General features: G+C 41.0%; 1 protein-coding gene across 6 annotated transcripts in view; it reads right to left on the bottom strand.

Moving 5' to 3' along the window:
* SORCS1 (sortilin related VPS10 domain containing receptor 1) overlaps positions 1 to 21,003 on the bottom strand; it is a 719,989-nt gene that overhangs the window by 36,109 nt on the left and 662,877 nt on the right. For all 6 annotated transcript variants that reach the window (XM_036735441.1, XM_036735437.1, XM_036735435.1 and 3 more), the window contains 5 exons: positions 19,453 to 19,639; positions 11,099 to 11,232; positions 8,146 to 8,269; positions 4,513 to 4,625; positions 1,048 to 1,179 (listed from right to left, as the gene is read on the bottom strand). In XM_036735441.1, coding sequence (XP_036591336.1) covers positions 1,048 to 1,179; positions 4,513 to 4,625; positions 8,146 to 8,269; positions 11,099 to 11,232; positions 19,453 to 19,639 — 690 coding nt within the window. The remainder of the gene's footprint in view (positions 1 to 1,047; positions 1,180 to 4,512; positions 4,626 to 8,145; positions 8,270 to 11,098; positions 11,233 to 19,452; positions 19,640 to 21,003) is intronic.

Below are 21,003 nucleotides of genomic sequence, written 5' to 3'. Positions count from 1 at the left end.
AATTAAGGGATGAGAGAGGAATATATGGAGAGATGGAGAGAGGGAGAGATAGAACGGGGTAAATTATCTCACATAAAAGTGGCAAGAAAAAGCAATTCTGTAGGAAGGGAAGAGGGGGCAGGTGAGGGGGAATGAGTGAATCTTGTTCTCATCAGATTTGACCTGAGGAGGGAATACCATACAAACTCAATTGGGTATCTTACCCCACAGGAAAGAAGGAGGAAGAAGATTAAAAAAAGGGGGGATGATAGAAGGGAGGGCAGATGGGGGAGGAAGTATTCAAAAGCAAACACTTTCAAAAAGGGACAGGGCCAAGGGAGAAAATTCAATAAAGGGGGATAGGTTAGGAAGGAGCAAAATATAGTTAGTCCTTCACAACATGAGTATTGTGGAAGGATTTTACATAATGATAATGCATGTGGCCTATGTTGCATTGCTTGCCTTCTTAGGGAGGGTGGGTGGGGAGGGAAGAGGGGAGAGAATTTGGAACTCAAAGTTTTAAAAACAGATGTTCAAAAACAAAACAAAAAAAAAAGTTGTTGCAAGCAACTAGGAAATAAGATACATAGGCAATGGGGCGCAGAAATTTATCTTGCCCTACAAGAAAGGAAGGGAAAAGGGGATGGGAGGGGAGCGGGGTGACAGAAGGGAGGGCTGACTGGGGAAAGGGGCAACCAGAATATATGCCATCTTGGAGTGGGTGGGAGGGTAGAAATGGGGAGAAAACTCGTAATTCAAACTCTTGTGAAAATCAATGCTGAAAACTAAATATATTAAATAAATTAAATTTTAAAAGTCAAAAAAAAGTAACTATGAGAAAGCGAAGACAGAGAAATCTTCCCATTTTAGATTTAGAAATTGAGGCCCAAAAGGCTTGAGTCCTTTTGCCTTAGTCGAGCCTGAGCTGATGTCCTCTAGTTTCAATCTTCTTTATTCATCCCTATGCTATTTCATCTGGTCAGATGGCTGATGGGTGGTTTGGATGTCACAAAAAGTTTCACTTCAGATCATAGCGAGAAGCTCCAGTTCTTCCCCAGGGGGACTCACCTGCTCCAGGTCCTCTGATGATCTTTTGTTTTCTCCTGAAGCATCCTGATAGGGCAAGACAAAGAGTTCAGCAGCTGTGGGTAGGCCTGGAAGCACTGCTACCAATATGTGTTGGCTTGAAACACCTGTGGCCTGGGTTGGAGAAGAGACAGAGAGACTCCCATCAAAGTCAAGGAAGCCAATGTGATGAATTCATCTGTTCAAACAAACAAACGAGTCCTACTGCAACAGGGTTGAAAGCTATGAGGAAAGAAGAGAGTACTGTCATTGGGAATGTAGCTCTCCCCTAAAGCCCTGAAAACTTTGCTAGAAGTCTGTTCTCGTGGGGAGTGTTATGAAGTTATTCCATAAGCAGGACTGCCTTTTAATAAGTCCTATTTAGCATGTCCTTCAGACAAGAAAAGCTTTTGACAGATTTTGCTTCATAAGAGATAGAATTCTAGCAGTAGAATCTCATTTCCAACAGGGCAGGAATGACTTTCTTTTGTCTCTTTACCTCCAGCACCTAGAACCATTCCTCATCTATTATAGTTGCTTAAAACGTGTTTGTGGAAGGTTGTTGAACTACGGTTGATTTCACCCAGGAGTCAAATGAAGAAACTATTTTCAAAATGTACTTTTACTCTCCAGTAATTAAGCATTAGAGTAAAATTTTGAAGGCCTTGCGGTTCACAGAAAGTAGGATTGGACCTGGGAAGGGTATCTGGCTTACAAGTAGTCTGCTGAGTGGGGGAAGCTCTTTGAATGAGACAATTCAGGATGACTCTCAAAATGGTGTGATAAGCCGTCATTTCTGCCCCCGAGGAGAATAAAACCCACCTATCACTATACTCAGCAGAATATGGAACTCCACGTTTCAAGAACGGTAATTAGAAGCCTTTTCTAGCTTTCTAGACAGCTGGCAGGAAAGCTGAGGCCCAGAGCACCTGATCTCTAGGAAGCAAGGGAATAGGTATGGATGACAAGAGGCAGAATGTGCTGGCTACTGCTGAGCTAAAGCAGGTCAGCTTGATCAATCCCTGGAGTGGCGGGAGGAACAGACTACTGTTCAAGACGTCCACAGCCAAGGGCTATTGTCAGAGTTGTAACCACCATCAAGCCAGATGTGAATTGGCAGGGGGTCAAGGAAGGGGATGTATCATCACCTATGCTGGGGTAAGATATGGTAGACGAGGAGGGACCCACCCTGCCAGTGAAAGGTGCCAGACAGCAGATAACCAGACACCAAGGAAAGATTACATAGGATCAAGAGTGCATGATGTGGTGGGAATCAGAATTAGCATAGGACATCCCCTAATGGCCAGCCCTCCATTATGTAAAGCAGGGCTGTCCAATCTTAGTTTTTTTTTTTACTTTTTTTTTTTTTTTGGAGAGGGGAAGGCAGGGCAATTGGGGTTAAGTGACTTGCCCAAGGTCACACAGCTAGTAAGTGTGTCAAGTGTCTGAGGTCACATTTGAACTCAGATCCTCCTGATTCCAGGGCTGGTGCTCTACTCACTGCGCCACCTAGCTTTCCGCCAACCTTTGGTTTTATTGAAACAATAGACAATATATTTTGATTTGCCATTTTAGTGAGAGCTCTGCGGTAGCTGGGCTTCATTTACTAAAGCATTTATGTAAATTTCTATGCTTGTAGGCAGGCTGCATAAATCCCACTACATGCAGTCCGCAGGCTGCATTTGGGACAGCTCTGATATAAAGGTGTTCTGGATACTGCCTCTCGTGTCCTGAGGAGATCCATGATGGCAGAGCTGCAGATTACACCTGCCAATGGGCATGTGAAGGTGGTCTTTTCACTCTCCACTCACACACACGTATACACATACTGCCTCAGTGCTTTTCTTAGTTTTAGGACAGGGCCTTGTATAATACATGTTTGCTAAATGTAATTTAATTAGATAGAGAATCCAAAGGTGGCTATGAAGTGGAAGGACTGAGAGCTGGCACCAAGCTCTGAGTGGCATCTTTCCTTCTAGATGTTACCAACTGCCCATTTCCCTTCTTCTCACTTGGGACATATATGCTGGCACACAGTATATGTAATTGTGTGAGATGAAGATTACAGAAGCATAGACCTTAAGGGTTACCTGGTCCAACCTCCTCATTTTACAGATGAGGAAACTGAGGCCCAGAGAGATCACATGACTTACCCAGGGTAACAAAGCCATTATGCATCTGAGGCAGAATTCTAACCTGGGTCTTCTCAATGCCCTCTCCCATCCATCAGGAAGAAGCAGCTGCGGTGTTAATATAATGATATAAAATATGGTTGGTGTAGAGCCTATGACCTACCACAGAGAATTCCTACAAACATTTCTCAAGGTTGGCTCTTCACTTATTCCCAGGAATATGGATTGTGTGAGAGAGAAGAATGACTAAATGAAAGGGAACTTTTCAAATTGCCTATGAGAGATACTTCAGGGTGGAGAAAAACAGCCCTATTGCTAGTATTGGGGAAGCTGGGTGATGCCTTTAACCACGAAGACCTGAATTCAAATTTGACCTCAGATACCTACTAGCTATGAGGTGCTGGGCGAGTCACTTAACCCTATTTGCCTCAGTTTCGTCATTTGTAAAATGAGCTAGAGAAGGAAATGTCTCACTCCAGTGTCTCTGCCAAGAAAACCCCAAATGGAGTCACAGAGAACACAACTGAAATGCCTGAACAACAACCATTAGCATTGCCTTGGCACTCAATTTGGAAAAACTAGAAGAACTGGAACTTATGATTTAGAGCTAAAAGAGACCTTTGAAATCATTCGGTCAAACCGTTTTTTACAGATTAGGAATCTGAAGCCAGGCAAAGGGAAGTGACTTGTCTTTCCACTACCCCATGCTAGGTAACTTGTAATAGAGCTCTAAAAGTCTCTCTACCTCTAAATTCAACAATCCCCTAAGATCCAACCTTGGTCCTTGTTTTCTGTGTGCCTCCAGCACAACTGAGTCAGTTTTTCATTATGATTTTAATTTTTTGGGTTGTTTTGCCCTGCTAAGTATTTCTAAGTCCTCTTCAGAGGAGTGGGTGCATGCCTGTGTGAGTGCATGCGTGTGTATGTGCATGTGCGTGTGAGTGTGTGTGTGTGTGTGTGTGTTTTGATTCCCCAAACAAAATACATTTTCCTCATCTGTACAGTGAAGGGCATGGACCAGATCCTATCATAATTCACTCTCAGCTCCAACATCGGATGATTCTCTTAACTATAATTCCATTTCTAACCCTAATCCCTAATTCCTAATTCTATACAACATGGACAGGAAACATATATTTTGTTTCTCTTCATCTCTCTTTCCCATAGGGCCTAACACAGAGCTCTACACAGAAGTCATGTTTAGTAATGTTGCGGTCTGCCTGTGATCCCCCAGTTTCTGGCTGCTCAGTCTTGACATGCACCACATCACCACAAATCTCTCCAAGGCTGTAGATGGCCCATCCCCAGGTCAGGAGAAGCAGTCTTCTTCACTCACTTCAACTAGGGCTCTTTTGATGACTCGGCTGATGTCCCGCCTCCACTCTGGGATGTCTGGGTTATAGTCATCCAGGTTTGGAGAGAAGGACAGGCGGAGAGACTGGAATTCCTCTGAGGACATAAGGGCAGGAGAACTCAGTGAATCAAAATACTCCCATGTCCCTTACCAACCCCAACACTTAACAACAACAGAGTGCACACTATACACATATCCAGAGACTGAAGTGCCAGGGATTCAAGGAAGTGGTTTTTTACCCATTTAACTCTGAGACAGTAGAACTTACTTAAATGAGCTATTAAATGAGCAAGGGGAATCGTTTGATGTCAAAATCCATAGGTCGAAAATAGTGTTTGAGTTTCAGAAGGACTAACAGACATAGGGGCTCCATATTAGTCACACAGGAGGCATAAAAAATACTTAAGCATTTCTTAACAATTACTAAAGGCTTATCAAACACATGCTTTGGAGACTCTCGCATGACCACATTTGCCTTTATGGTTCGTACCTTATTCCATAGATGTATTTTTCAAAGCCTATTTTATGAGCCACTGGTCACCTACATGAATATCACTACCTCAGCCCTGACGAAGAATAATGAGATGCATATTAATTAAGTTGCTCAGTAAATGCCAGCAGTGAGAAGCCACCCACTGTGACTCCACATTTTACTTTAAGAACTTCAGTTTACTTTCTTCCCCTCATTATCCTTCTCCCCTCCCCCATTTGTTTTTGCTATACTGCAAAGAAAAGGTGCCTTGGTAAAGTGTATAGATTATAAAAAAGGGATTGAGGTGGGGGTGGGGAGAATTTTAGTTGAAAAAGAGACCCTAATTTCTACATTAAACAGCAGGGTGCAAGGATGGGGAATTAGAAACATTACACCAAAGTCTGTTTTGAAAATAGGAAAGCATTGTGGGAGGAACAAAAAGGGCAAACACCAATTACTTTTTTTTTTTTTACAGCTGCTCACAGAGATGGATTCTGCACATTTGCATTTTTAATTTAAAAGAAAACCTGTGCCCTGAAGCAAATTTAGGAGAAATAAATCAACACAGCTTTTTCCTTCTCAAGAGTCCAGCTTGTGGCTTCATTCCTTCCTTCAGATGACAAATATGACTTTAGAAAGACGTTTTCTCTTTGCCACTCTTCCCATGTCTGACATGAGAATATATGGTTATTGTGAGTAGGGATTGTTCAATCCTTGGTATTTGTATCTGTTGTGCCTAGCACTGTGCCTGGCCCATAGTAGGCACTTAATAAATGCTTATTGACTGACTGATCACTCAACATCACCAAGTTAGTAAATGGTAGAATGAAGATTTGAACTTAGCCATCTGATTGTAAATCCAGCACTCTTCACACTGTACCAGCTACCTCCCTTAAAGTTATAAGAAGGTAAGGGACTGAGAAGCAGGAGATTGTGGGAAAAGTTCTGAATTCAGAAGCATACGAGACTTGGCTCTTATTTTGACTTTGTAGCTAACACACTATATGGTCTTGGGTAATTCTTCTCTTTTTCCTGAGATCTTGTAAACAATCTCTAAGATCCCATCTAGCTCAAATTTCCAGAGATTCTATTCAAGAGGCCAGTAAATTGTTTAGTCACAAGAGTCATCAAAGGAACTAACAAACACCCTATGTGCCATTGGTACAGTTATGGCAGAAAAGAAAGGGGGAAGATATTGGGAGATGAGGGAGAGAGAGAGGAAGATTAAAGGTGAGCTCACTGAGAGGAAGGTTAGAGAGAAGACCCCTGAAAAAAAAGGACTCAGCTATCACTGAATGAAAGCCTCCAGGTTAGAGGTACCAAATATATGACCCACTGAATACAACCCACAACAGGGTGGCCCTAACCTAATTAACCTATACTTCAAAAATTGGAGAAAATAAATAAAAATACAGTAGAACAGAGATAATGTGAATATGTGGTTTTCTAAGTCAATATGTAGCCCACAGGGATGCTTATGTACCGTTTGGTGGCCCTGTTTCTGTTTGAGTTTGATACCACTGTGCTTGAGCCTAAACTTAAAGTAGGTTTAACAAACTGTAGAAAAGAATGGGTCTACAGAGCTTCTCCAAGTCTCTCTGTTATGCTCCTTGAGTCTGTCTGGAGACCTGTCTACTATATCTTAAATGTATATACATATACATATATATATGTATTCACATTATCTATATATATGGAGAAATACATTGAGAAACAGTTTCATATAATGAATGGGGGGTTGCAGCTTTGAAAACAGAAAGACCTGGGTTGATTCAAATCCCACCTTTCACAAATACTGGACATATGACCCTGGGTAAGGCAACTCTTTAAGACTCTAAAGCCTTTTAGGGGAGACAACAGCGTAGAACAGCATATGGAATGTTAAACATGGAGTCAGGAAGACCTGGGTTTGAAAGCTATCTCAGACTTATTAGTTGTAGAACCCTAAGCACGTCAATTAACCTTTCTCCGACTCAGTTTTCTCATTCTTAAAATGTAAATAAAAATAGCATCTGCCTTATAAGGGAGTTGGGAGTACTAAATGAAATAATCAGTGGAAAATGCTTTGCTCCCTCTGCTACGGGTTCAGAGGGGACCAAGATGAAAGAGAGAAGGAAGGGGGAAGGGAGGGAGGGAGAGAGGAAAAAAGGGAGAGGGAGAGGGACAGAGGGAGAGAAAGAGGGAGGGAGAGAGAGAGAGAGAGACAGAGAGACAGAGACAGAGAGAAGGAAGGGGGAAGGGAGGAAGGGAGAGAGGAAAAAAGGGAGAGGGACAGAGGGAGAGAGGGAGGGAGAGAGAGAGAGACAGAAAGACAGAGAGAGACAGAGACAGAGAGAAGGAAGGAAGGAAGGAAGGAAGGAAGGAAGGAAGGAAGGAAGGAAGGAAGGAAGAAAGGAAGGAAGGAAGGAAGGAAACCAAACATTGTCTTGACTGCAGCTCATTCTTCCCCAGCCAACTCATTTGAAGAAAATAGTGCACTAAGCATGTGGCCACTCCAAATCTACTGTTCTTAGAGCTGCATTGGCCTTCAGACCATGTTCAATTTTACTTCTAAATGAATTTCTGTACTTTATCTTGCTGACAAGTTGGTGAGATAAGAGTAAAGAAGCAGCCTACATGAAAAAAAAAAAAAAGGATTTCTCCACAAGACCAAGGAATTTCTCCTTGATAAAATGATCTCATTTCCAAACACCTCAGTTCAGAATTCATACAGTAGATATATGAGCACCAGTGTTCTCCTGTCCTCATAGAAGAGTATCAACAGACACCTTAGACAAGGGGTTCTTGAAATCTACAGGCCCCATGAGTTAATTTCAGGGGGTTTATAACTGTGGGTAGAAAAACAAAATTATCTTTATTTTTAGCAACTTCTAGATGAAATTTAGCATTTCCTTCAATTTCATATGTATGCAACAAATATTATTCTGAGGAGTCAATTTTCTCCTCTTTAAAATGAGGTGGTTGGAAGAGACGGCCTCCAAGTTCCTATCCAGCTCTTAGTCTTTACCCTATCAAGTCCACTTGTTTCCCAGTCTTCCCTAGGCAACACTTAAGAGTTTTGTCCCCATGCTCTCCCAGACTCACACAAGTGCTACTCACTTTGACCTGAAAGTAACTGTCACATCTCAGAAAGAGGCACTCACCATACACTGCGATGGTTTTTGTGTCCTGAAGAATCGCACTGCCGGCTGAGACCTGTACTGTTATAGTGTTCATTCCTTCTGAAGTAAATTTAAATGATTTGCTTCCCTCCAGGGTGATCAGAGGCTATAATCACATAAACAGAAGCCCAGAGTTGAAAGACAAGGCTGCCTCTCTCCCTCCCTCTCTCCCTCCCTCCTATCAACATGGTTACTTGGTCAACCAATGAGTCAATCAAAAAGCCTTTATTAAGCATCTAAAAGGGGCCAGGCTCTGGGCTAGGAACTAGAGTCATAATTAGCAGAAATGCCTAAGTGGATATAATAGGGAGAGGTGTTTGTACACTATTTTTAACTCTGGGCCTGTAATGTGGAATCTCTGCGAACTTGTAAAACTGAACTTAGACTATGCCTCATAATTTTTCAGATGATAAAATGGAGAACAAGTAAAGTTAAGTAACTGGCCCAAGGTCACACAGGTACTAAGTGGCAGATCTGAAATTCCAGACCTCTGAATCCAGGACTGAGGTAGCTGTCCTTATGAGAACCATTTTCTTTTTTTTTTTTTGGAGGGGGGAAAGCAGGGCAATTGGGGTTAAGTGACTTGCCCAAGGTTACACAGCTAGTAAGTATGTCAAGTGTCTGAGGCCGAATTTGAACTCAGGTCCTCCTGACTCCAGGGCTGGGTGCTCTACACACTGCACCACCTAGCTGCCCCCATGAGAACCATTTTCAAAAGTGAAATTCGGGATCATTAAAATGGGTCACAGTTCTTTGGCATGCAGAATATCTCTATCTGTCCAAATCCCATTGTCAAGTAATTCTCTTGGATTGAAGAGGGATTCCGATTGGTCCAGAGGCTCTGTGTTACTCTAGCCCCATGCAAGATTTTCTGACCATTCAAGAGAACTAAGCTACTGGCTAGAGAGCAGGAACCTTGCCTGTCCTGGATTCCTCTTAGTAGATCCTGTGGGGACTTTTGCAGAAGGTAGCTGCTGGGAAATCTGCCCTTCTTTCTGAATAAGGAAGTAGAAATTAATTGGATAGTGGATTGGGGAAATTAAATGGAAAAACAGAAGAATCAAAGTCACTTGGTATGGTACCTTGCAAAAGAATTGGCCATGGGAGTACAGAAGGGAAAGATTATTAGCCTACTGACCTCCCCTGACTCACTCCACACAAACATTGCTTTTCAGTCTTTCCTTGAGTTCACTTAATTAATTTTTAAATCAAAATTCATTTAAGCCTATGTAAAGGAGAGGGAAGCATTGGACACAAAACTAAGTACTAATATTAAGGCTCATTGGGAGAAAGGTTTTGTGTGTGTGTGTGTGTGTCCAAGAAGGGAAAAACCTCCAGAAGACTCTGCAAAGACACAGCAGAAAGATCCCAGACTTTTTCATCCCCTTTTTTCTCTGATGGTCAAACTAGATACATTTCTCATCCACCAGTGAGAGGTAATGGGCCACGTTTGCACACATAATTTAACAGGGAGGAAAAAGTAGGCCTTCTTTGTGCTTCACTCCCAGCAGAGATGGGAGGGAAGCCAGTGATGGGCTCTCCTCCACAGTCATGCAAGAAGCATAACTAGGTAGGTACAAGATAAGTTTTTCAACTCCCTGGGGCTATGCAAAGACACCTCTCGAGTGAAAGCAGAAATTCAGCTCTAGTGAAGAGGCTTCCTGATTTACATAAGATGCACTCAGCCTAAGGGGTAATGTCTCCAAATTAAAAGTGACATTGCTCAAAGATCAAGATGTCTAAAACAAAGTCACTTCATTTCCAGAGTTAGCAAGGAGGGAACATGCTGCACTTTGGAAGCTCCAGAGAAGATGTTTCTAATCCCTACATAGACTATATAGCCAAGAACCCTATTGCCTTCTAGTTCCCTAATACCATTTTGGGCATGGGGTAGTACCTGGAGCACCAGACTGAAGAGTCAAAAACACCTGGCTTTGAATTGCACCTGAGAAACTTACAAGCTGTGTGACCCTGAGAGACTCATTTAGTCTCTTTGGGCCTCGCTTTCTCATCTGTAAAACTGGTATAATAGCTTTTCTTATGAAACAAGAACGTTATGAGGATTAAGTTGTTCAATTGTTTCAGGCATGTCTGACTCTTCCTGACCCCATTTGGGGTTTTCTTGGCAAAGATACTGGAGTGGTTTGTCATTTTCTTCTCCAGCTCATTAGACAAATGAGGAAACTGAAGGGTCATACAGCTAGTGTCTGAAGCTGAATTTAAACTCAGGTCCTCCTGACTCCAGGCCTAGCATCTATCCACTATGCCACCTAGCTGTCCCATGAGGATTAAGTTAGATGATGCTTGTAAAGTGCCTTGTAAACCTTAAATCCCACTGTAAATGTTAGGTATTATTATTACTTTGATGATAAAGTCAGTGTCCTCTGTCCTCACCACCATCGTCCAACACACCACCTTCTGCCATTCCTTAAGAATCTCTCTATTATACACCTGTCTCTACCTCCAGATATAGACACACCTGACTGAAATATCTATGAGCACCATCTAGGTGATTAATTAATCCATGTGGTCTAGTAGGAAAAGCAGAAGGCTAGAGGGCAGAAGATCTGGGATCTAATCCTGGTTCTGTATTTAACTAACAGCTCAGCTTCACTTCAACCCTCTGAGCTTCAGTTTTCTCATCTGTATTAATGAGCAAAACACTGTCCCTCTCCAGGCCTCTGTCTCACTATCTTTCAAAGGAGAGGGTTAGCTAGGTGGTCCCCAAAGTTGTCTTAGAGAATTAACACTCCATAAACTTGTGTTCTTGCATTTGGAATCTGGGAAGCCTTAAAAAAAATCATTTATTTGATTCCGAGAGTGGGTGAGTCAGGGTTGTGGGTCAACAGGAGATTGTTTTGCGCTGCAGAGATGGGAAGCCTGGGTTCTGAAAAAGGAGGAAATTTCTCAGTGTGGGGAGCCAGAGGTAACCTACCTCTGTGTTGTTCCCATGCCACCACACATAAGTCAGGGTCCCCACTTGGCTGGGCCACAATACAGCTGTTGCGTTGACCTCTTTGTTCTTGGTGGTGACGAAGGGAAGTGATAAGTGTACATGCTCCAAGGGACCTGTGGAAACAAAAGGGAACAGAAGCCACAAACGAGGAGATCTTGTAGATACACCTCCTTGAGGTTCCTTACCCAGTTTGGGGGAATGTGCCACCCTCCCCCAGCAAAATACATCTGATCTTTGAAGTGTAACAGGACACAGCACGCCAACACTCACATCATGATCAGCGCTATTCACAAGAGCGAGAGGGGAAGATCATTTCTCCATGTGGAAACAGACTGAAACGGGAATGTTTGGGAAGGAAGCCAAGAAAGCCTGGGCCTGCTTGGCTGCTGAGCCTCTGTCTGCTTCCTTATGGTTCATTTACCTAATTTCTAAACTACCAATCCTGACTACTGAGGTCAATTTAGCTCTAAAAAAGTAGATTCTTTACTAGGGGCCTTGGTACTGTTAGAGAGCTATGTTAGAAGGCCTGATTTGACAGGTGAAGAAACTGAGTCACAAAAGTGACTAGCCCCATATTCCATAGATAGTATGTATCAGAGACAAGGTTTGAACTCAGTTCCTCTGATTTCAAATACATGTCTCCTTCAAAATGGAGGCCCTTTTAGAGATGTCATGATAGACCCCTAGGTTATAGAAAAGGATGGTTGCAGAAATTCTAACTCTACTAGGAAACAACTCTGAGGGTTAAGTATTTAGCAGTAGATTTGGAAACAAAGCATCTGGTCTATGTTACTTAATACCTGTGGGAATCCTGGGCAACTAATCAATCAACAAGCATTATTAGACACCTACTATGTGCTATGCACTGTGCTGTCACTTAACTGCTCTTGGCCCCTATTTCTTCTGACAAAGGGTTGTCCAAGGCACCTTCTGGTTCTAAATTTACTTTTATGTGATTGATCTCAGCAGCAAAGATCACAGCCCTCCTTGTCTGGCGCTCTTTCTCTTTTATCTCCCTGTCTTTCTCATGTCATGCCCTAGTGATAGGACAGGAAGAGCAGAGGCAGCAGCTACAGCATGTTTATAAAGACCATTTGCTGGATTCAAGTGTCGCACTCTCCTAGATATGATAAACCTGCCCATTATGTCGCCCCTGTTCATTAACGACCCAACCATTGGTAGATTTTGCTCACATTGTGGGAGTACTATTTCTTTCAAGTAAAAATTTTCTTAAAAAACAAAATAAAACTCTCTAGTTGATACTGGTAGCAGTTAGAGTGAAGTCATCTAAAGTCTGCTGAAAAACTAAGGGTTAACCTCAGGGACCAAAGAGGAAATGAAACCACAACTGAGCACTGATTTGGACTTTTTTCCATCCAATTGACCCTTAATGAGTATAATAAACAGACCGTTAAGGTTGAACATAGCGTTGTCTACATGGTGATAGTCTGTAGACATCAGCCAAATGCCGGAGCATGGGCTCCTTGGCTGAGGAAGGAGTAAAGTTATTTCTTTTTGTGACTAATGCAAATAACTTGACTAGGTGAGTGTTTGCTTCTAGCTCAAAAGCTAGCCTCTTGAATAGCTAAGTGCAACACAGAGATGACTAGACACAGAAGGCAAGTGGGCACTACTAGTTATACAAGAGAAGGTATACCAACCTAGCTATATTGACTATGCTCTCTAGATGGACTTAAAAGCAGCCTACCTGCAGTGCACAGATAGGACAGCAGGTGGCGCTGTATCACCTATATCAAACGAAAAGCTAATTCTAGGGAACCAGAGAAGAGCTGAATTTAGGTGTTCCTCATCTGATGTCAGTTTGAAATCGAAGTGATGTTACAGCATGAAAGGACTGTCCTTACAATTCAGATTTAATCCCCTCATTTAACATATGAGGAAATTGAGGTTCAGAGGCTATGAATCCTATTCTAAGAAGTCAGCTTTCCGGCTCCCAGTTCAGCTTCTCTCCTTGCCCATGGGAGGGAAATGAGGTTCAGACGCCTACGTCAGTATCCTACAGGACTTCACTTCAGGACAATCTGGCTGCAAGTTCTGATAGCAACAGAGAGAGGGAAAGCTTGGGCATGAAAGCCAACCAAAGAGAGATTCCCTTGGTGAATCTTTTGGGAGAGAAGCACCCTTTCACTCCTAATTCATTGCATTTATAATTTTTCTTAAATCATTGCATGTATAATTTTTCTTAAATCAAGAACACCTCAAAATGAATGCCACATCTTGCAAATATCTGACAATGACTTGTTGGTCAGCTTCAGCAGCAGAGAACAGAAAGTTTCTATTTCCTTCCACCAGTTCAAGGGGGACCGATTTGTTCACTTAAAAAAAGGATAGTCCTCCCCCCATCCCCATCTGTGCCCTGGGGCCTATTCCTCTAGAATGACAGCAGCAAGTCTTCTCCTCTTCCCACCCCTCCCTCCTTCTCTCCTGGGCTACTTTTGTACGCCTCTAAGCTTCCAACCTGCCACAACAGCACGTATTGCAGCTTGTATCCCAAGCATGCCCCCTTATGGTGGCTAAGTTCTCATTTTGTTGCCTTTGCTTAGGATCTCAAAGCACTCTACAAGATAAAACTTGTGGCCACTATTTCATGGGACAAGGAAGATCTAGGGTTTCTCTTAAATGCCTCGGAGAATGAGTTATTAAACAACATGAAGACCTTAAGACTTCTGGCCTGAAGTCGCAAAATCACTAGTGCTATAATTTAAGATTTTTAGTCAAGAGTCCTGCTGATGTCTTCAAATGTTGTGGTCCTGAGAATCTCATCTGAATTTGGAGGCTGAATTTGTGTTTAGTAAAAGTCATCATATAAATGAAAAAGGGAAGTAGATATCTCCCCTAGAAAACAACAACCTAGATATCACCTCTATTATTCAGATAGAAAGTGATTACTTTTTTTCTTTGTTTTTATTTTTTAGGAGGATGGATTGGGGGAGGACACAGAATATGTGGCACTGGCAAAAAAAAAATGATCGGTAGATTGGGTGATGACACCCTAATTCCTTTGCTGACCAATCAAAAAATCATTTGAATACTTATAAAAAGCTACCTCCTCTTCATCTGAATTATTCATAAATTGGCAGTATCCCCTAGTCCTACTGAGAAAGAAAGACATTTACAAATGGCTTCTCTTTCAGGGGGTGGCCAGGGGAGGGGGAAAAGAGATCTCCTATTCATCTTTTTCCAACTCATTCTGCAACTCTGCACAGTTCCTGATGAGCTAACTGCAGGACTGGCTGAGCTAGGCAGCTTTGCCTTCCTGAAATCTGCATTCCTACCCAAGGAAGAAAACAGTCATTGCATCTTGTGGTTTCATTAGTTTGCAAACTCACAGAGCACTGTGGACACTCTCCCCAAGGAATTCCCTCCTGTCAAGAAGCAGCTGATTACCCAGCCGCTCCAGTGAGAAGCTGTCAGCCCAGTACTGGAAATAGCACCTCTGAAACATTTTCTCCATTTGTTTCTGATGACCTTTGCAAACTTTTATTAATAACCTCTGATTCTGGCTCAACTAACCTTTCTGTACTGGAGAGAGGAGAATGGAAGGGGTTGCCACGCAGCAGATTGTGTGGGAGCACCTACCTAGGGACAAGATTCTGAGGAGGAGCCATTCTGTCAGCCCTGAGCCACTCTTCTAGAGTAATTATTGCCTAATTTCAGGACTGGGCAAATCCAAAGCCAGGTGTCATTGTGAAATGAACCAAAGCTCACATTCCATCAGCTCAGCTAATAGAGTGAACGGTCTGCAGCCACATACCTAGATACCGACACAAATGCATAGGATGGTTCAGGTAAAAAAAAAAAGGTGGGGAGTCAAAAGACTTGGGTTCTAGTTCCACTGCAGATGAATTGCAGCATGTGGTACTGAATAAGTTACTGAACCTATTTGTATCTCCCACTGGGAGATAAGCCTGATAATACCTATGGTATCATGGACATGAGGATGATAAATAAGGTGATAGAAAGAGGTGATCTAAGAGCTTCAGGGAAAAAGTGATGTATATTATGGTAGCCTTGATAAACACTATTCCTTGTTTCATGAACTTTTATATATTTTGGGGACAAATAATAGGTGGTTTACAGTAAAACTTTGATATGATAAAGTTAAACTTGTAAGTAATATGTTAGTCCTGCCCCTTAAGGTCAGTGTTATAAACGAGTTTTCTAATCTTAAGCTTGAGGAGGTGTGATTAATTAATCATATTGGCTCAACTACAACTATTTGGTGTGATGGGCACATCTAAATTTTATTATCAGAACCCACTGTACCTCTAAGATCTCTGAAATTCCTCTGTGTGACCATAAGCTCCTATCCTTCCATTTTACCTCCTCACTCCCTAATTCCTATTATTCCTGTTCTTTACCCTCATTACAATTTTCAGGCTTCTCAATTTCTTCCTATTCTTCTAATTATTCTGGCTGCAATTTCCTCTCTACCTAGGTTACACCCATGGTTAGCCATGTAAATAATGTTGTTTTTTCAAGCCTGAAGTGAATATGATGTCCCCTTAATTTTCTTCTGTATTCATAGTGCTACTCTCCAATGATGGTGATAACTCCTGCTATTTACCTATTCTATTCCCTACTCATAAGGAGCTGAACATAGCTGGAGGAAATCACAAAAATAACCTCAGATGGACCCTCCAAGTTCTGTGCAAATCCTTTTATCCATCTTTTATTGATTCTTTTTTTATATTTCCCATAGCCTCTTCTTTCCTCAAGCCTCCTTTCCATTTACTCTTAGCAGGTGGCATTATCTCCTACTTTACTGGGGAAAAAAAGAAAGAAGAAAATATTTTCCTAAGCCCCCTCTTCTTCCTAACATTTCCATTACTGTCAAGGGAACCACCATCCTTCCAATTACCTAGGGTATATCCTAGGTATCATCTTCAACTTCTCATTTTTTTTGCATCCTTTTCTAATCAGCTTCCAAGTTCTGACAATTCTACCTTTATAGCATCAATAATCTATCCCCCCTTCTCCTCTCTGATACTTCTACCACTCTATGGCTGGCCATCATCTTCTCCTTTCTTCTGCTGGTTGAGTTCCCTACCTAAAGTCTCCCAACTTCAGTCCATCTTCTACTCAGCTGTGAAGCTGATCTTCCTAAAGTCCAAGTCTGACCATATCAGTACCACCACCCTTCCATGCCTATCACCCCCAAGATCAAATACGAAATACTCTGTTTGGCATTCCAAGCTCCCCTACCTTTTCAGTCTTCTCACACCCTCCTCCTTGCCATGTATTTTTTGATGTGCAAGGACACTGTCCTCTTTACTGGTGCACAAACAATACACTCTTCTCAGTTCCAGACCAAACTGACCTACTCTCCATTCTTACTCACCATCCAGCCTTTCTTTTATCTTTCTCATGGATATGCATGTTCTACTCTCTATAAAAAGGTATAGACTTTGTTTATTGAATTCTATTTTCTGTTCAAGGTTCCATTCAATTAGACTTTTCATGTGCCACTTCCTCCACGAAGCTTTCCCAACCTCAACCGAAAACATTTTCTTTCTCTTCCAAGCCCTCATAGTATTTTTGGATGCTTCTTTTGAAGTGATCATTTTCCTTCCTCATACCTTAGTCACAGGCACATAAGTTCTTTCACCATTAGATTACAAGCTCTTTGAATAAAAGTCTGGGTCCAACTGTTCTTTCTTCATCACCTTACACAGTACTTCCCACATAGTAGCCACTTGTTACTATTATGACTGTTGAACTGAACTGCTATAGAAACATGGAACCCATAACAGGTTTAGGATACAAAATCAGAACACAAAAAGTTATGATTACCCAGGCCCTTCTTTTAAAGTCCAAGTCTGAGTCAGTTAACAACACATGAAATGCAATTGAATATGCCATAAGAAAGCAATTGAACATGCCGTAAGAAAGCAATTGAGTATGCCATAAGAATGTATGAATGAAAAGAATTCATAGAAAGAGAAGAGGACTTACACAAATGGATATGAAATGATATAAGCAAAATTAGGAAACCAATATACACAATGAGTATAACAACAGAAATGAAAATAACAACAAAATGAAATTGAATGTTGCTTAATTCTAATAACCAATATTGGTTCCAAGAGAAGAGTTAGTTTAAGAAAATGTACCTCCTTCCCTTCATTGCAAAAGTTGGGACAATGGTTGTAGAACATTTCCTAATACTACTGAGCACATTTATATATTAATTAGTTCCGCTGAACTTTTTTAAAAAAATCTTTAATCTTTGTTATGAGGGAAGGCTCACTGCATTGGGCAAAGGAGAAAGGAGGGCTATGTGTGGAAATAAATGTGATATGAAAACAAAAGATATGTGTGTCTGTGTATTTAAATGAATGTGTACATACACACATGCACATACGCACATATATAATGATCCAACTTATTTCCCTTGGAGATGGTGGCTACAAAATTCTAAAGGAAAGCAAATCTTATATTGTGGGAAATGTTTTTCCTCCCAGGAAATATTATAAGTAGAATCACAAAAGCTCAGAGTCTTTTCCAGATTTTGGAAAGAACCTTGGATTGGAAGTAAGGAAATGTGGATTCAAGTCCCATATCTATTACTTCTTAGCTTTGTGACCTCTAGGTCACATCCTTTCTTTGGGCTTCAGTTTTTTCCTTCTATAAAAATGAGGAAGTTGTATTAGATAATTTTTAAGGTCCCCTCACTTATAACTCCATAGGCAGATGAGTCGTTAGATTTCACTCTGGTAGAATCAATTCTTTAGAAATACAGGGAGATTATGAGCCATGACATCCTGATGTTGAGGTCAAGGTATAGTATGTTGGCTGTGCCTAATTGGTCCAATATGACTTCAGAAGGCTCCACCCCAGGTGGTCACAAGTAATCAGTTAGAATATTTGGGATGGAGATGTTCTGGATTTGCATTGCTCATGGTAACTTTATGCTGCTGTGATTCTGCTTTGCTCATGGTATACAACACCTTGGGATTTGGGAACAACAAGCTAAGCAGTCCTGTGACTTTCCAGGCATATTCTAGCAGTTGTAATAAAGTGAAGAAGCAGCAAGTTGATAGTGGGAACCTCTCAGTGGAGAAGCAACAGATGATAGTTTAATGGAAAAGACTGCCTAGCAGATGACATAAGTAGACCGATAAATTTCCTACCTTCTTGTAGCTACTATATTCAGATTGCTGACCTTCTCAGGCATATCTTCTGCATGAAGCCTTTCTTGATTCTTCCAACTACTCTAACTTGGTCACTTCCAAATGACCATAATTGAATTTAGCTACTTTGTGTGTATATTTTAATGCACTCATTAACTTTATATTTATGCTACATGTATTCTATATGTACTTGTTGCCTCCTCCATTATAGTGTAAGCTCCTTGTGGTAGGGATTGATTTGTTCTATTTACTTACATCCCCAGTATCTAGCACAGTGGTTAGCACATGGTAAAGACTTAATAAATACTTGTTTGATTGAAAATTGGACCACTGGATGGCAAAGTATGACAACTTCTGGAAAAGTTCTCTTTTGTGGCTTTAGTTGCCTGATTTAGAAGGTTACATAATGGAAAGAGCGTTGACAACCTCAGTTCTAGTTCTTGCTCAGTCTCCTACCCATTATGACACTTTGGAGAGTTACTTCCTCTCTATTTATGTTTTCTCGTCTATATAGCTAAGTATTTATCCCTAAGCTCTCTTAGCTTCCTTACAGATCTAAATTGCTATAACCAATCATCTTATGATCTATAGTTTTTTTCTCTCCCACACAACAGTAAGCCCTATATCAGACCATTCAGAAAACAGGAATATTAACCCACAAGGTGTTTGAACAGTATAAAGCAAGATTCTAAAACAGCCAAGAGGCATACCACAGAAAGACCAAATGAGGACAAGTAATCACCAAAGGGGTGAGAGAGTCTATTTGTGACATAGATTTCTGGCTTCAGCATTTAGATTGGCATATTCTTAGAGTCTAGAATGTCTAACATATACCTTCATCATGTATTCACAACTTAAGGGAGTCTAAGGGATCTTTACCAGTATGAAATAAACAAGAATGGTGATAAACCATCCAGAAAGGAAAGCAGAGGCAGAAATCCTCTGTAATACATTATCTCCTTTTTCTTCTTTCTCTCTTTCCATCTTTCTTTCCACTCCTTTCTCCCTCCAACTTCCCACCTCTGTCTCTCTTCCCATTTCTTATTCTCTCTGTGCCTCTCTGTCTCTTTCTGAAAAAAAAAATCAAGGAGTTCCATCCAGGCAGAATATTTTAGATTTACAGTCTTTAAAGGTATGCTACTCAAGGTATTTCATAAACCAACAACAGTAATAACATACAAGTTACATGTAAGTACAGGACGGCGCTGTCAGACCCCAGACTGTTGTCCACCTGAACAGTCACTCGGAAAATGCCCACATTCTGGTAGACATGTTTGATCCCATCCTCGGTGGAGCTGAGGTTGACATAAGACACTGCAATGCCATCGCCAAAGTCCACCTGGATGAGTGTCCTTTGCAGGTCACCCTGAGGAAAACAAAAATGGAATTAGGATATGTGGGCTTTCCTTGAATGTAGGATAATAGAAACTGGCCCTGTTTTCCCCTAAACCCAAACCTGGCAGTACTCCAACTGAAATACGACTGAAAGGTTTTATGATTTGGTAATAGGTTTAGTAATAATTTAAACCCTATTAATCAACAGTTACATAACACATTATACTTACAAAGTACTTTACATATATGTTCCCATGTGGTCCTCACAATAACTTTTGATATTGGCAGGGTAGCAATGATTGGATAATTTTTTTAATTTATTTGAGGAAATTCAGGCTCACATGGAGAGAACCAATGAGACTTGCCCAAGATCACATCAGTAATAAATAGCATACCCAAGAGAGAAATTCAGGCCTTCTTTATCCAAAGCTAGTACTTTTCCCCCTACATCATCACTGATCCAACGGAATCATGAACAAAAGATCCCCATTCATATGCTTGATGAATTCAGAAAATGTGTCATGGGTTCGAAAGAGGAAGAAAAGACTTCAACTGTTCTTGTCTATGTTAATGAGCCAAGGGACATATATAGTTCAGATGACTATCAAAATTACATTTTCCTCTCAATCTGAAAGTACTTTAATGTGTGCTAAACAACAACTTGGAGGCAGTCCTAAGTATGATGTGTGTGATAAAAAAAATCAAGCTTACCATATATTGTTATTTATCATTATGACAATAAGTTATTTATATTTGCACCATGGTTTATTATTTTTAAGCTATTTCACTACTAACAACTATATGAAAAATTGCTCCAAATAATTTTTTTTATTTTTTTTTTTGCAGGGGGGAAGGCAGGGCAATTGGGGTTAAGTGACTTGCTCAAGGTCACACAGCTAGTATATGTGTCAAGTGTCTGAGGCTGGATTTGAACTCAGGTCCTCCTGACTCCAGGATCTGTGCTCTACTCACTGCGCCACCTAGCTGCCCCTCCAAATAATTTTTTAAGAAAAAAGTGAAGATCAAAACAACTTTTAGTTTTCAAGACCCAGAAAACTGACAAAAGTGATACAAAATTGGAATAGTCAGCGTTGAAGGGGTTATAGAAAGGCAGACAAACTAAAGCCATTCTGAAAAGCAATTTTTAATTATACTAAAATAGTAAATGAAAAAATCATACCTTTTGACATAGGCTAGTCATCCACCCCAAGGAAGTTGAAAACTCCCAAATATAACCCCAAACTATTTACAGCAACATTTTTGTGGTATAGAAATAAAGTACTCATTGACTAGGGAAGAGCAAAACAAGTTGTGATGTACAAACATAATGGAAAATTCTTGTGCCTATAAGAAACAAACAAAAAATCAAGGAAGCATTAGAAGACATTTGAATTG

The sequence above is a fragment of the Trichosurus vulpecula genome, chromosome 8 (assembly GCF_011100635.1).
Source record: "Trichosurus vulpecula isolate mTriVul1 chromosome 8, mTriVul1.pri, whole genome shotgun sequence".
Lineage (NCBI taxonomy): Eukaryota > Metazoa > Chordata > Mammalia > Diprotodontia > Phalangeridae > Trichosurus > Trichosurus vulpecula.
This window is presented reverse-complemented; position numbering and strand designations above follow the sequence as displayed.